Genomic DNA, 15,931 nt, shown 5'->3' on the forward strand with positions numbered 1-15,931 from the left:
GGGACACATTTGTTTTGGACCATATATATTTATATATTTATATTAATACTAAAGATTTTCCTTTTGTTCTGTCGGATTGTTGAGTGTACTTATCATCTCCATCGTCCTCATATCACTATATATATAATTAGGTGGCAGCTCCATTACCATGCTAGAAGTAGTTATCATCGACCTTCTCTCTCTCTCTCACTAGCTAATAAATATCTGGGGGAGTACTACAGTAGTTCTCGATCTACATGATGAATATTGTAGCTTCCAGATCAGGTATCAAATTCAAGAATTATAAACGCTAATAATTAATTAATTTATTTATTTATAATACTATTAGAATTTCATGGGTTCACATGCAATACCCGTGATTTTGAATTCCTGTTGAAAACGAGATCACTATATTATATCTTTCAATAATTTAAAAGAAACTATCTCTATTATTGTTTATTACTGTTTATCAACAATAATAAACAATAAAAAGATTTTTTTTTTGATTAATCTGTATAAATGCCAGTATGCGACGTAATAACACAATCATGCATGAAGAATAAGAGAGAGGGAGAAAAGAAAAGTAGAAAAAAATATTGATTTTTGAGTTTTAAATTCCAACCCTTCATCTTTAATCTTCAGATTTAATTTAACGGTAGAAATTTAAATATTGATTTAAACTAACATAAAATAGATAATTAAAATATAAATATTCTATTATACACTTAAAATTAACTTTAATTTATAAAATATTAATTTTTCATCATTAAATAAAAGATAAAGTTTTACTGAATATTTTTAAGAAAATAATATCATATCATACACTAAAAATCAATTTTAATTTATAAAATACTAATTTTTCATCATTAAATAAATGATAAAATTTTATTATATATTTTTAAGAGAAAAAAACTATATAATTAATTTAAATTTTTAATATAATTTATATTTTATAATAAATAATGAATTTAAATAAATAATAATTTTATTCTTATATATTAAATTATTTTAATATTTAAAGTTACATTTTATTTTATTTTTCAATTTAGCATATATTTGTACGTTTGTTAATTGTTACTGCTAGTATATATATATATATATAGCAATTTAATTATTGCAGCCAGCTTTTTCCCGAAAGTTGGAGAGAAAAGGAAGTCTCGTGCATGTAAATCGTGGTGGTTGAAAGAAATTATGAGCCTGAAATAGTACAGGTTGGTTTCACCTGTACTATTTCACATCACTTTTTCTTTTTTCTTTCAAATATATATTCTCGGAAAAATACTAGATACCCCGTTGAGAGCTTTCGTTGGGATATAGTATTTTTTTTATGTATTTTGTTTTAAGTTTTTTATAATATTTTTTAACATTTTTAAAAAATTAAAAATTATTAAAATATTATTAAAAAATATTTTTTTAATCACGAAATAAAAAAAATTATTAAAAAATATTTTCTTAAATTTAAAAAAATATTTTTTAATAATATTTTTTACTTTCTAATTAAAAAAATATTTTTAATAATTAAAAAAATATTTAAAAAATTTATATAAAATTATTTTAAAAAATCACATAAAACACATACTATAACTTCAGCGTGAGCTGTAGCATCGTCCATGAGAGTGATCATAGAGCCATAACCACTCTCGGTGAATAGTTATCGTGGCTTCTTGTTGAACTTTTCAGGGATTTTTTTTTTTTTTTTTGTTGGTGGTTTTTAAATATGAAGTACTGAGACAGTACAATAACATTAATTAGGCCTAAGAATTAGGTTGGGCTTCGCTAAGACCCATACTACATATAAAAAATTTCGAGAAGACTATGTACGGTAAGCGACAACCTTTTGGTGCGCAATAAGTAAAATTATAATAAAAATAAATTTATAAATTAACGTATTTTTATTAAAAAAAAAAATTTATTAATTACTATTTACTAATCCATATTTCATATTCTATAAAAAATATCTTTATATTTAAAAAAAAAAATTATAAATATAAAAAAAATAAATAATAATTGATATATAACATTCCTATTGGCTGACTGCTCATTGATGGTTCTTGAGTGAGACAGTACCGACATGAGCATCGCGTGCTGCGCGCCAGTGGTGGATGAGTAATGAAGGTTGTTTTTATAAAGATTTGGGGCTAGAAAATCAATCAGTGCAGGGATCAATGTGGCGAGTTCGAATTGGATTGAGAAGGTGTTATATATAAGTTCAATCCAGATTCAGAAACCCATTTTTTTTTATTAGGCTTCCTAGTTTGGATACGTAGTTTTACCTTCCCGAGTCCGTACGCTTATTAATTACTCAAACCTTTGGTGTAGTTATTCGAACGTGAATAAGAAGTATTAATTGCTCCTCCTGGAACATGCAAGTTACAACAGTACTAAAAGGTTTGAGGACCTACCTTCAGATATCATCTTCAACCTCCTTTCAAGACAATCTGTAAAAACACCTCTTCGCTGTCCCCGTCTCTCCATAACCTGGTGCGACATTATCGACAACCCATCTCTTGCTTCCATGAAACAAGTCAACGAAAAACCTCAGCTTACTGTTTTATTCTCCTTCCACCTGTAATCAGGGCAAAATGAAGCTGTTTTTAATGGAATATGATAGCAATAGTAATACTTTTAAGGCAGCCACTAACCCCATTGCTGAGTTTGCAAATTTATACTGCTTCAGTTTAGTTAGCATTTATTATGGCTTGTTTTTCTTTAAAAATTGGTTTGGTAAAGAACAAGATTTTCTCTACAACCCTCTTAGGGGACAAGCTCTAATGCTGCCACAGGCTAGTGATGAATCCGATGATGTGTCCTATCCTATGGCCTCGGACTCGATTGTATAACCAACACGTACAAGGTGGTTCGTGTTTTCTCCAAAGGGCCTGTCTTTTTGTCCGGGGAAGCAGGTTACACCTTAGGGGACAAGAGTCGTACTTTGTGGAGGGAAGTCATCCCAGTTGCTCCTCGTCTCATCAGACGAATGCCAGTCTCTGCATATGGGGACCTGCATTAGATGATTGCCCATGATCTGGATGATAGAGTTGATGAGGGTATGATAGTTTCTTTCCACACTAAGAAAGAGGAGTTCAGCATGACTCCTCATCCTGACTTCTGCAGAAAAAAATACAGATACTTTTGCTTGTTTGATCTGAGAGGATCTTTGACTATGACAGATTTCTCATCAACAAAACACATTGACATCTGGGTGCTGAAAGATTATGACAAGATAGAATGATTTAGAGAAAACAGAATTAGTCTTGAAAGGCATAGCAGTGTAGGAATATGTTGGTATTTGGGAGCGTGGCCTGTTGATTATGACAGAGTCTGGCGATAAATTACAACCTAGAAACTGGTTGCACGTATCACATACTGTGCCAAAAAACAGGCAGGAGCATACACAACAATGTAAACCTTTACGGTTTTACTGGGAGCCTGGTTTCTCTTGGGAACTATGGAAATTTGATGAAAATTACAGTTGGTGAATGGAACTCGATTGATCTTCAACATTCATATAATGTAATTCTATGAAATATTCTTCGGTTGATCTCTATTTGAACATTTATGTCAGTGTATAAATTTTTCAGTGTACTCATCAATTATACACCTACATTATAGTCTCACACATTCTGGCCTGGTTAATTTGTTTAATTTCATCGTCCAATCTTAGCACATTGAAGTCTGCATACATATATAGCCTTTTGATGCTGGAGACTTCAAGGGGCTGTTGAGGTTTGGGTTGACTTTCTGGTTCAGTCTTGAGATTATCAAAATGCGGTGTCAGTATTATATATAAATATTAATCAAAAGACTACTACATTTAAAAGACCAAATGCAAATAACCCTTGCCAATAGGTTCAAGTACGCAAGTAATCGTTTGTATAACAATTAGTTTACATGTTTGGAACAGTGAATCAAGAATTGAAATGCTATCGTTTTATGATGATTTTATCAATGTCTTAAGCGGTGTGATTCCCGTAAAATCTAGTCAGTGAATTCACCTAGCAATAGCATGGTTCAGTACACCACAAAATGAGGTGAATTAACCAATCAAGTCACGAATGGAACATACTTGATCATCTTAACTCCCTGCACGCCTGAAACCTGGCATCATTCCTATAATTAGTTCTGCCGCCGCAGCAGCCAGCCAGCCAAAGATGTCCACCGGGCCGCAACCAGTGCTTCTGTAGCTTTGGATCACGCAGTTCACTTTTCCTCCTTTTCTATCTACCCATTGGCATTCGCCAGATAAAGCAGCCTTCTGTTTAACCCCCAGTGGCCATAACAACCGCTTGCTTTCGCCACTTAGGCACCTTGTTCATAAGATGAATGTACCGATACCTCATACCCATCAATGGATGCTTCTCCACCAAGAAATCCTTCCTATAAGCCTCCCTAAGCACCACAGTCTGCGTCCTGATCTTATTTGACACGTAAAATATACCAGGATAATGAGACAAAGCCTTCTTAAACCTCGCCCCAAACCCCAAGTACTCCCCCACGCAAAACGCAAGGTCCCTTTCCATCTTCTTCGACACAAGCAACCAAAACAACTCGTGAAGCACCGCCACAGCCCACTTCTCAGCCTGAGCGCTACTAGGCGACAAGTGAAACGCATCCTCGTAGGGAGAAATGTACGGAAGCTCTTGCCACTCCTCGACCCAATTCCACACCTTTTTCTCTAACTCAAATCCTTTTGGCAAACACATGGGGAACGCAATGCGCCTTCCTTTCTTGGAGCCCGAGTTACCGCAGTTCAACACCCTTCTCTCCACTTCCGACACTGCCAGTTCGTCCCTCCAAGAAACAAGCTCTAAGGCAAGCACTTGCTCACCACTCAACTCGTCCTTGATCTCGCAAACCTGAAAATACTCGGGGAAATCTGCGAGAAGGGTCAAAACATAATTATGAGGAAGACCCATGTCCCATATCAATCTATCTACTATATATATAGGCAATTTACAGGCTCTGGTGAGCATTAGGAGCTTGGAGAGGCGTCGAACCGCTTCCTTTCGGTGAATCGGGGAGCTGTGAATTGCGGATTCTTCTTTGTGGAGGGCAAGGGCTTGCTGGGTGAGCTTAAGTTGAGGAGGGAGGTTAGGACGGGGATGGAATTGGGTGAAAATGGAGGGGTATTTCAGGGAGAACTTGTAGGTGGAGGTGGGGAGGTGGAGGTGAGCTTTGAGGAGAGAGGCGGTGGAGAGAGGGAGGGACTTGGAAGGGGTTGAGAGGATGTGGTTCTTGAGGAAGACGGCTTGCTGGAGGTCTTTCTCTCGATGGACCGCGAAGTCGAGGTATGGGTCTCGGACCCATTTGATTCTGGCGTCGATGAAGGTACGGAATTGGTGTCGCTGGTGCGGGAGTTTGGTGTATGGCGGAGCCATTGGCGGGGCACCTTGTGTGTGTTTCCTAATCAGAGGGAGGCGAAGGGCGACGAAGCCCAACTGGAAAATACGATTATGCTCGGAATTGGGTTTCTTTTTCCCTTTTTTTCATTTTGTTTTTGTTTTTTTTTTTAAAAAAAAAAATTTGTTTTTCATTATTATCCAAGTTTGCCTGTACAAAGCCACAGTCAAAGGGATAATGATATTATGATAGTCTCACCTTTCATTTATTACTTTTTTTACTATTCAGTTATTTTCATTTTATTCTTTAAATCTGAATTAAAAATTTTAAAAAATGACCTTCTAAATTATACATAATCATGTAATTTAATTAAGAATAAATTTAATTTTATAAAAATTAAATTATTTAATTTTTATAAAATTAAATTTATTCTTAATTAAATTACATGATTATGTTGATTGATTAAATTTATCTTCTTTTAGATTACACTAGAATGTTATATTCTGAGATTTTTAATATAAATTCAAATAATAAAAAGAGAAAAAGAAACTGAATGGTAAAATAATAATAACGGAGGTATAAAGATATCATAGATTGATGACCCCGGCCAAAGGCATAACACATAACCTCCATTTTGAAAAAAAGCTTGTATTTAGTTAGACGCAGAACATCGACTCGAAATGCACTCGGATTTAGATACATTCAAAATCCAGAGAGGCACAAATATGTTGTAAAACAAAAAAGGAACAAAGCTCAAATATGTGGAATTGTTGGGGAGTTGGAGACTAGCTAACACTGAGCAAACAACCAAGTCTATAACCACCAAGTTGTAGCCCAGTTGGTATGAACTTAGCTGGCTTTTCCTGATTTAAGATTAGGAGTTTGAATAAGGACATAAGTTGAAACCACTTATAATAGTAAAACTTGATCTTTGAGCTATGGAATGAACTTTAGACTAATTAGATACTTTGGAGGTACAGTAGTGACAAGCTCGCCTTTGTAACAATAGCTATGAGTCAAACCGGATATTCTGGCAAGGAAAGACTCCTATGATTATGCCTAGAGAAGATTGCTATGCCAGTAGCCCCACCTCCCCTTTCTTCTTCTTAAGAAGAAGAAGAAGAAAAGAAAAGAGTAAAGTTAATTGCGATAAAAGTACAGAACCAAAACTCTTTGAAGGCAAATCGGGTAAGCTATTAGAAAGTGGGTGACACCGTGAAGGCATGGGAAGAGTCACATGTTTTAGATAGTTCGTCTGGACAAAATGTGGCAATTAGTGTGCGCGGGACATCTTTATTTTTGGCATTCCCTTCTTAGTCTGACGTGTACGATCTTTTGCTTCTTTCTTCCGAATGGACTCTGCACTAAGCTGCGCCTCAGCTTCCTCCATCAGTTTTTTCCTCTCTGCTTTCTTTTTCTGCAAGGCTTCTTGCCTAGCATTTTGAAGTTCTTTATATGCCTCTTGAGCAGCCTTTAATCTGGCTGCTTCTGTTTTAGATCGAGCCTGCAATTGGACCAGTCGTGGTTCAAGGATATCATAACTTTTCCGGCAAGTTTTGTTTAGTCAAATTAAAGAATGTTGCTATAAGCTAACCCACCTGAGAACTCAGTTTGTACCGCCCTATCAAGTCGATATAATAAGGCACAAGAGCCACCAATCGAGCCATATCAGCCATGTTGTTGGCGTCTGGGAGGGCAAACTTGAACAAGAGCAACTTCTTGTGTGTGCCCGGGTGTTGATCAGAGAAATGCAATGAGATGAAATGCTTTCCGAATTTCTCAAAGGCTTTTTCTCCAAAAACCTGCAAAAAAACCATGTACAAACTTACATGAAGGAATCCAAAGAAGCAAGCAAACTGCTGGCATTTCTATTAGATTGGGTCGTGTAGCGGCAGTAGACTGCCTAACATTTACTTCTTTTCTTTTCTTCTTTTTGACAAATTGATTGCCTGACATTTACTTTGCTTGTTTTCTTGTAAGTAAAAATCTTATTGAAAAGGAAAAAAGAGAATTCATTGTCATGCCGCCTAACTGAAACTGGTGCCGCCTAACATTTACTTTGTCGATGCCATTTATATCTTAAATATTAGAAAAACAAAGAAATTGGGCGTACAAGTATCATATAATCATAACAAGGAAACAGGGCTAGGAAGCGTTCAAAGATCTGGCAACAGAGCAACAGCCCACAAAGAAAAGGGCTTTATCATGTTTGCTACTAGTAGTGAGAAATATGCTACACTAGCACCGGAGAAAAACTATGGAGCGACGTAAGAACTTCAATATGAGTTGCATGCTCAAGCTGATATGTGGAACAATAAGTTCCTAACAATAAGCTAAGTCGAAAGAAATCATAGTTATCATTCTAACCCAAAAACATCCTAACAAGCTTGTAGTTACAGCTACCTCGATTTAAGAGTAACTCCAATTACAAAAGAAGAGCTTTGTTCAATAAGAAAATAATCAAAATCTCCGCGGCAACTTCTCCAAGGCATATCCACTATAACGTTAAAGTTCAAAAAAACATCAGCAGGTAAACATATCTCCTCACATTAAATAATCAACATCGAAAACATGGTACAGCTAAAACTCAACAACGCATAATACTAAAATACCAACACAGAAGAACATTGAATTCGAAGCACTGAGACCTAAACTAAACAATATCCACATTGCAAAACAAAAAAAGACTCGAAGAAAAAAAGAAGAAATTCCCATAAATATATTCAAAATGTAACCCAATCCAACCTGATCAAGCACGGCATCCGTGATCAAATCCCCTGCCACCTCTTTCGATTCCGAGATAACTGCCAACTCTTCGCTCACCCACTTCCTACCATTCGTTGGCGGCGACACCATCCCGGCGAACTTCTGCAAATCCCTTACCTCCTTCTGCATCACCTTCGCCGCCTTCTTCCTCGACGCTGCAAGAACCACGTGGTCCATGGCGTCTTCGTTCATATACACCTCGAAAGAAATCTCGTCTTTGCACGGCACCACCAAATTGTACAACCTCGATATCAAATCATGCCGGCTCTTCAGCTCCATCGTTGCCAACAACCCCTGGCAATACCTACGCCCACTCGCGTAGAACTTGAACATGGTCTGCCCCTCCTTCAGCAGCAACGGCGAGTCGTCGCCTTCGCCGACCCCCAACAGACTGAAATTCCGCTCAAAGATGGAGTTTTTGGTGGCGAACTTAGCGGCCCAGGCGAGGGCAAGGCTCTCGTTCTCGCGCTTCCCGGTGAAGTAGTTGATCAAGAACATGATAAGAAAAGTCCCGCACACGATCTCGGCGGTGTAAGACTTTAGGGTCGGCTTCGCTTTCGGGGAGGCTGAGGGTTTCGAGTTCGAATCAGAGGAAGTGGCATCCTCGGTGATAATCGGGGTCTCGATGGGCTTCTCTTCGAGAATCGGTAGGCCTTCGAATTCGTCCTCGTCCCAGTCATCAAAGCTGGCGTAGGAAGGCTTGGGAGGATCCGATGAAGAAGGGGGAGACCGAGAGTCCGGAACGGGATCCGGGGGAGAGAATCGAGAGGGGTCGGGATCAGAGAGAGTGAGAGAAGGGGATCGGAGGGAGTTAGGGTAGAGGATATCGGAATCGGGATCGACATCGGCATCTTCAGAGTCGAAGCCTTCGAAGTGGGAATCGGCGGCGAGGACGAGAGAGCGAGAGAGATGGGAAAGGAAGAGGTTGAGGAGTGAGAGTAGAGCGAGTAAGTGTAAGAGAGAGGAGGGGAAGAGGGGTCGATTCGCCATGGCCATCTGTCTTTGCTATCTTCGCCGACTACAAGACGGGTCGCTTCCCTTCCCCTATATTACAATTTGCATTAGGGAAATGCTTTGGTCCCGAATTCGGGACCCAAAGTGTATCCCGAATGTTTGTTTGTTTGTTTTTTTTTTTTTTTTTTTGATATTAAATTATTAAAAAAATATTTTTTAATAATATTATAATTTTTTTATTTTTTTTTTAAAATATTTATAATGATTAAAAAAATAAATAAAAAAACAAAAAAAATAAAATACCTATTCGGGACAGGTCCCGAATTCGGGACCATAGCAGTGCCCTTTGCATTATTGACTGTTTCGTGTTTTTCGAAAGTTTAATCAAAACTACGCAAAAAGAAAAATAAATTGTGGATAAAAATTTGCATTATTGAAAGAGTTTTGTTATGACAGAACAGAACTGAAAATTCATATTCACAACAACCAAAGGCATTGCACAACAACTGAAAATTCATAAGCTTAAACAATTATAAGTATTTGATTTTTCCATAAAAATATTAATTTTTTTTATATATTTTTATAATGAAATTTACTTTTTTTTTATAAAAAATATTACTTTTAATTTTATAATATTAAACTAAGTTGAGTTCTTTATAAATAATAATGAGTTGAGATAGTAGAGTCAATTTTGTGGAGTCAATTTGAAATGAGTTTAAATATGTTTGGATATTAAGATGAGTTATATGTATTTATGAAGAAAAATATTTGTTGCAAGCGTCTGGTGCAAACGGCGTGCAAACGTGCCTGACATGGAGACACTTGATGAGAGAGACCGAGCTGATGAGAGAGAGAAATCGAGCTGATGAGAGATGAAGAATTCATTTTAAATCTAACGTGGCATGGACGACTGCATGCCGGTTGTATCTAATGACTGTATATAGAAGAACTGATTTATGAAAAGTTGAAAAATATTACTGATCCCACGTATAAAGAAGCATTAAATTGAAAAAAATTGTGAGTCTCACATGTAAAAAGATTTTAAGTTGAGACTAGTTTAGTAATTTAAAAGTTAAGTGTTTGATGTTAGATTTAACTTAAAATTAGATTAAATTGAATTGAACTCAAATAAATTTAACAACCAAACAGAACTTAAAGATATATCTCTCTTTTTAGCCTTCCCATTGATAAAAGCATCGATGGTTACATAATACATTACTAGTGTTGAGAGCGGTACCAGTCATGCAAATTAATGTGCAATGATAATAAAAGTATGGAAACAACTAGTTCGTATCACCAAAACAAATAATCCAAGTACGTAGTAGCTAAAAAAGGGAGGAAAAAAAGAAAGAAATTAAAGAAAACAAAACACTTGGGAATGATGGTAATGCAAGCTTACTACTAGAGCCATGAAAAAGTTACCAATTACTATAAATAAATGAGAACGTACCTGCGGTCTAACACGACGACACACGTACGTGCCGTGTGGTTAACCTTTTTTTTTTTTTTTTTTTTTTTTTTTTTTTTTTTTTTTTTTTTTTTTTTTTTTTTTTTTTTAAAGATAATATCATTATATAGATTAGCCGCTCTCATTTAGGTGAAACCCCCAAGGAGTGACTGTCCGATACACCAGTTTTTCAAAGTCTTTAGACCAAACAAAACAACTCACCATCTCAAAAGAAAAGAAATGCAGATAATAAGTAATAGTTAGCAGTAATGCCGGGAACAGGATATATTGAAAAGGGACAAATCACAAAAGAGGGAAGTTGAGCCAAGGTCGGTCGGTCTCGGTTCAAGGGCACTTGGGACCTCCTTCCTTGGTCTTCCAGTTGTTGTAGCAAGGGCACACTGCTTTATTCCCATAATAACCCGGGGGCACGCAAAGACACTTTGCGCAGCACTTCTGACAGAAGAACATGCAGGGCTTGTGGTATTGGGTCCTTCCGCACCTCCTCGAGCATTGCGACGGGCATTGGTAGCTCTTGAGACTGCCTGACCCATACTTGCCTCCGTTGTTATAGTGATGACCACCATGCCCATGAGATGCCATGGCCTGTAAACAAAACAAGAGAGAAAAAGAAAATGTCAACAAAACTCCGCATCAGTAAATGTTTTTCTTCCTTTTCAATTTGGGCTTCACTTCAGAATTAAAAGTTCCGAAAGAAAAAACCCACCATTGTTTGAAGAAAGGAGATCGTAATGAGGGCCAAGATCAAAACAGCAACAAACTTAGCCATGGCCATTGTTACAGACTAACCCCTCTCGGTAGACCTACCCACCTCAAAAAAGCACAGAGTACAACAGGACCAAGGAGAAAGAGGCGAGGGGTTGGGTTGTAAAATAGTGGTTGTCCGTGTGGTTAACCTGTCATCCTCGTTCTGGCCTGATCAGTGCACCAACAATATAGTACTAGATCTCTCTGCTAGCTATCCCTTGTCTTAACCTTTAAACAACAGTCTCCCATTTCACTCTCACTCGTCTCTTCCAACTTTGAAGTAAAAGCAACGAAAACCCAAACCGAACCAATCATCAAATAGCCTTCTTCTTTTACTTGCACACCGCCCATTCTCATCCCAAGCCTTCACCACCATGGAACCTCATCCTCCTCCTCCTGAAAATCAGTCGAACGTCCTAGATTATAACTCCAACGTTGACACGTCCCGTCCCTTCCGCTCCGTCAAAGAAGCAGTCGCTATCTTCGGCCAGCGGCTTCTTGTGGGAGAAATTTACTCTCAAAAGGCGCCTTATCATGTGAACGCTCCAAAGCAAGAAACTTCATGGAAGTTGTTCTCATCAAATCCCATCGAGGATGATCAGAAAGTTGAGGATCATAATGAACAGTACTTGCTTTTAGACTCTCTGAAGAAGCTGGAGGCCCAGCTCGAGGAAAAAAAGGTGGAGCTGAAGTTGCTGAAGGAGAGAGAGTCCGAAACTGAGGTCGCACTGGCTTCGCTAAACGCTGAGCTTCACAAGAATATGTCAAAGTTGGCGGAGGCCGAAGCGGCTGCTAGTGGAAAGGCAATGGCTACGAGAGAGAGGAGTTTTGGGAGAGCAAATAGTGGGAAAAGAGAGGAAGAGAAGAAGAGGGATCAGTTGATGTTTAGGATCGAGGCCGCAGACTCGCCAACTTTGGCTCAGATATTAAGCTTTGGAGAGGAAGGATATTTTGGAGGGAGACAGCCAGAGAAGAAGAAGATGAAGCCTATTATTCCTCTGGTGGGAGATTTATTTTCCAGGAAGAAACGGTCATCTACTACTGCATGCTATGCATAGCACTGATCACTCTGATCTTTGTATAATTAATTCATGAGATCATCGATATATATGTATGCATTTAATTTACTTCTTTTATATTATATATTGATCTTGGCTTGATTAAGATCAATATGTATAAGAACGTTAACGTGGTTTGTTGCTGTACGTTGTTATTTTCTTCTCCAGTTTATGCATGGGAAAATGTATGCAAACGCAGCTATATATATATAATAGCTATTTATGGCTATTCAATTCATGTCTCAAATTTGTTGTGTTGATGCTTCTCTGTCATTCAAAATGGCAATTAATCAGTTAATTTAACGAGATTATAAATAAAGAAAAGTTTAAGTGAATTCGCGTACTAATGTTGACATGTAAATTTTTCTTTTAAATAAAAAAGTTATGTTAGCTTCGGTATGCGATTTGATGCGCCAAATCACTTGTAACTAGCAAAGCTCTATAAATAAAATATGTGCATGTTGTTGTATTGAAACACGGATGCATTACTATTATATATTAACATAATGTCTTTATCTGAATTTGCAAATATCTTCAGTCTAAGGAGTGGTTTGGATTTAAAGATGGGTTAAGATGGGTTGAGATGGGTTGAGATGGTTTGTGAATAGTAGAAGAAAAGTTAAATTATTTATTATATTTTATGTGAAAATTTAGAAAAATTATTTTAAAATTTGAAAAAGTTGAATTGTTTATTATATTTTGTGTGAAAATTTAAAAAAAATTGTAATGATGAGATGAAATGAGTTGGAGTGAATTGAGATGAGTAACAAATACAAACGAGGCCTAACTATCCAATCTAAAAAGAAAAAGTGAAGATGATTTATTGAAGGCATATGTTCATGCTGATCAATTAGAAGCTTCCAAGGTTACGAGTAAAGCAATTATAACTTGTTAAATTCCAATATTATTAGCTATTGGATATTTTTAATTATATTTGTTGATGTTATAAATTAATTGAATTAATATGTCAACTACTTGAATGGTGTGGATCGATTTTGAAAAATTTAAGATAAACAACAATAAATTTCTTATTATTTATAAGTCGGTGAGTAAATAAATCACATATTGTAGAGTTTAATAGAAAATTTTGAACATTAATAAATTTGTATGCTAATTAATATTCAGGCAAAACAAAGTAATTTTATATATATTAAACGTATCAACAAATGAGGTTAGAATTTTTTTTTTCCAACCTGCGGCAATAAAAGACACCTTAACTAAAAATAACGAAAAAGATTCCTCCGAGACAGAGAGAGAGAGAGGAGAGAGAGGGTTTGATTCCAGAGAGAGGGAGAGGGAGAGGGAGAGGGAGAGGGATCTGTATTCTAGACCTCTGTTTATCTACCGAGAAACTCAGGAAAAGAAAAGGTAATAGAAGAAAAAGGCAAAAGAGGATTGGATTAGAAGAAGATGCAAGCCGTAGTGGTGAATACGCCCTTATACTGTAACAGGGCCCAACCAGCCCTAGAGCCTCCCACCTCTTCTCGCCCCTCCAAGGTTCTCTCTCTTCTGTCTCGTCTCTCTCAACATTCACTGTTTATTTCTCTATTATAGAATAGGATTAAATAGGATCAGTTTCTAATCTTACAAGAAATTCTCAGAGCTCCACCTTGTTTGGCACGCATCTTTCTATCGCGAGGGGACATGATTCGGTATGGCGAGATTCATACCGTTCCGTTCCAATTCGTTTCCAATCCCGCTCACGCAGTCCAGGTAACCATAATTTCTCACGGTTAGTATCTGTACGTGTTTTGTTTTCCTTCTTTTGTGGATTTAACTTGAATGGAAAATTGGAAATTGGTGATTTTGTTGATTGTTTCATTGGGTTTGAGATTTTCTTACTAAGTACGCATTCCAAATTAAAATTTTCGGTCTCGATGTACACAAGATTGTTCTAAAGCATGGATTTAATCGTTAACAATACTCCCTTTCAGCTTTTTTCCTTCCAACCTATCAAATCTCAGAAGTTAACTTATTTGCTTTCTGTACAGTTGTGAAGGCTGTTGCTACTACGAATTCAGTTGTGGAATTGCCACTAACTGCAGAAAATGTTGAAAGTGTATTGGATGAAATCCGACCTTATCTAATTGCAGATGGGGGAAATGTGGCATTGCATGAGATTGATGGCAAAGTTGTACGATTGAAGCTACAGGGAGCATGTGGCTCCTGTCCGAGTTCCGTTATGACAATGAAAATGGGCATTGAGCATCGCTTGATGGAAAAGATCCCTGAAATAGTTGCAGTGGAACCGATAGCTGATGAAGAAACTGGTCTTGAGATGAATGAGGAAAATATAGAGACGGTAACTTCTCATTTCCAGTAACTACTCAGTATATTCAACTACTAATATTATAAGCAGACAAAATGATATGTAAGACTTGCGTTCAGTTTTTTGTTTCACCATTTATTTGTACTACTCATTGAAGAGGAGGAGAGAGGATTTGTACATGGAAAGGGATCTGAAAAAGAAGCCATATTTCACTTAACCTGAACAGATAGAAAGAATAAATTGTTAGAAATTGTTTTGAGTTTCGTATGAATTGTACCTAATGGAGGCGACCTCGTGCAAGAGGAGCAATAGATTATTTTGTCTGCTTTGTCCTTAAACTACTAGGGTTTTTGAGGATGATTGTTGCAGTCCAACAAAATCAACAAGTTGTTCGGATTGAGTTACTCAGTGCTCCGAGATGTACTTTAGCATCAAAATCTTTAACTTTTTCTTTCTCCTTTTAAAGCTAAGATGTACAAAGGTTTCTATGTGCACCACATTGTGTTGACAGTCCATGCTGGAAGATAAGATATCTGCCAATGGATGTAGCCATGTCATTAAAAATGATGAATTGATCAATTACCTTCCTGGCTGAGCCATGATGTTCCCCTTTAGGTGGCATGCTTTCATTGCTTTGCCCAATTCAGTTTCAGATTTACATTTGATCTATTGGTTGCCTCAAAATATAGCTGGACCAGGGCTGGCCGTAGAAGGGATCCCGTTAATGAAAATGCTCATAAGTACTTACTTATCTCAAGGAATCCTAATTTGAGCTTCACAGGGTGTGTGCATGGTGCTCATTTCAAGATATTGTCTCCCCGCCACATAAAAAAAAAAATGTGCTATTTTTCAGGAGCTTAGTATATAACTATAATTTAATCCATTGCAGGTACTCGAAGAAATAAGGCCCTATCTAGTTGGGGTAGCAGGTGGATCACTTGAACTCGTGGCAATTGAGGAGCCAATAGTCAAAGTTCGAATAACAGGACCAGCTGCAGGAGTGATGACTGTTCGCGTGGCTGTTACACAGAAACTGCGAGAGAAAATTCCATCCATTGCGGCAGTTCAACTTCTGTAAAATCCTAGTTTGAAAACACACAAATCTTGTTGTGTTCCTTCGATTTTGTCACAATTTGCAAACGAACCGTGTCAATTAAACTCCGTAAAGACTTTGGTAGTTTTATGGAACATGTACAGTTTGGTATTTGGTTGGCTGCAAAACTCTTAGCCAATTCTTGTAACCAGAAATCCAAGAGCGAACATCGGAGATCTTATCTTGTGCATGCACCGATCAACTAGTAACCGTTTAGCTAATACTCAAATATTCTCCTTAGTTCATAGGGTCTACAA

At 37.1% G+C, this 15,931-nt stretch overlaps 5 protein-coding genes across 9 annotated transcripts; 2 read left to right on the forward strand and 3 right to left on the reverse strand.

Moving 5' to 3' along the window:
• Positions 1 to 2,094: 2,094 nt before the first annotated feature.
• On the reverse strand, positions 2,095 to 5,444 carry LOC108988954 (protein WHAT'S THIS FACTOR 9, mitochondrial). 5 transcript variants are annotated; one of them, XR_004797917.1, is made up of 3 exons: positions 4,046 to 5,444; positions 2,831 to 2,966; positions 2,095 to 2,545 (listed from the first exon to the last, which is right to left on the reverse strand). XR_004797917.1 is itself a non-coding variant. In XM_035683953.1 (1 exon), the coding sequence occupies exon 1, from the start codon at positions 5,355 to 5,357 to the stop codon at positions 4,239 to 4,241; it is 1,119 nt and encodes a 372-aa protein (XP_035539846.1). In that variant the 5' UTR covers positions 5,358 to 5,444; the 3' UTR covers positions 3,807 to 4,238. The 5 variants fall into 5 exon arrangements, 1 of the variants encoding a protein (XP_035539846.1); XR_004797918.1 differs by having other exon boundaries at positions 2,097 to 2,545; positions 2,911 to 2,966; XR_004797915.1 differs by lacking the exon at positions 2,831 to 2,966 and having other exon boundaries at positions 2,109 to 2,545.
• Positions 5,445 to 5,935: 491 nt separating this feature from the next.
• LOC108988925 (uncharacterized protein At5g49945-like) lies at positions 5,936 to 9,086 on the reverse strand. The gene is made up of 3 exons (XM_018962328.2): positions 8,065 to 9,086; positions 6,918 to 7,121; positions 5,936 to 6,823 (listed from the first exon to the last, which is right to left on the reverse strand). The coding sequence occupies exons 1-3, from the start codon at positions 9,079 to 9,081 to the stop codon at positions 6,593 to 6,595; spliced, it is 1,452 nt and encodes a 483-aa protein (XP_018817873.1). The 5' UTR covers positions 9,082 to 9,086; the 3' UTR covers positions 5,936 to 6,592.
• A 1,637-nt stretch (positions 9,087 to 10,723) lies between these two features.
• LOC108988850 (gibberellin-regulated protein 6-like) lies at positions 10,724 to 11,378 on the reverse strand. The gene is made up of 2 exons (XM_018962234.2): positions 11,214 to 11,378; positions 10,724 to 11,092 (listed from the first exon to the last, which is right to left on the reverse strand). Exons 1-2 carry the CDS (start codon positions 11,280 to 11,282, stop codon positions 10,832 to 10,834), a joined length of 330 nt encoding a protein of 109 aa, XP_018817779.1. The 5' UTR covers positions 11,283 to 11,378; the 3' UTR covers positions 10,724 to 10,831.
• A 227-nt stretch (positions 11,379 to 11,605) lies between these two features.
• LOC108988874 (WEB family protein At3g51220-like) lies at positions 11,606 to 12,553 on the forward strand. Its single transcript, XM_018962257.2, has one exon. The coding sequence runs from the start codon at positions 11,629 to 11,631 to the stop codon at positions 12,310 to 12,312; it is 684 nt and encodes a 227-aa protein (XP_018817802.1). The 5' UTR covers positions 11,606 to 11,628; the 3' UTR covers positions 12,313 to 12,553.
• Positions 12,554 to 13,546: 993 nt separating this feature from the next.
• On the forward strand, positions 13,547 to 15,919 carry LOC108988900 (nifU-like protein 2, chloroplastic). The gene is made up of 4 exons (XM_018962288.2): positions 13,547 to 13,809; positions 13,914 to 14,025; positions 14,304 to 14,614; positions 15,471 to 15,919. Exons 1-4 carry the CDS (start codon positions 13,723 to 13,725, stop codon positions 15,657 to 15,659), a joined length of 699 nt encoding a protein of 232 aa, XP_018817833.1. The 5' UTR covers positions 13,547 to 13,722; the 3' UTR covers positions 15,660 to 15,919.
• Positions 15,920 to 15,931: the final 12 nt, after the last annotated feature.

Source organism: Juglans regia, chromosome 13 (genome assembly GCF_001411555.2).
Source record: "Juglans regia cultivar Chandler chromosome 13, Walnut 2.0, whole genome shotgun sequence".
NCBI classification, from domain to species: Eukaryota; Viridiplantae; Streptophyta; class Magnoliopsida; order Fagales; family Juglandaceae; genus Juglans; species Juglans regia.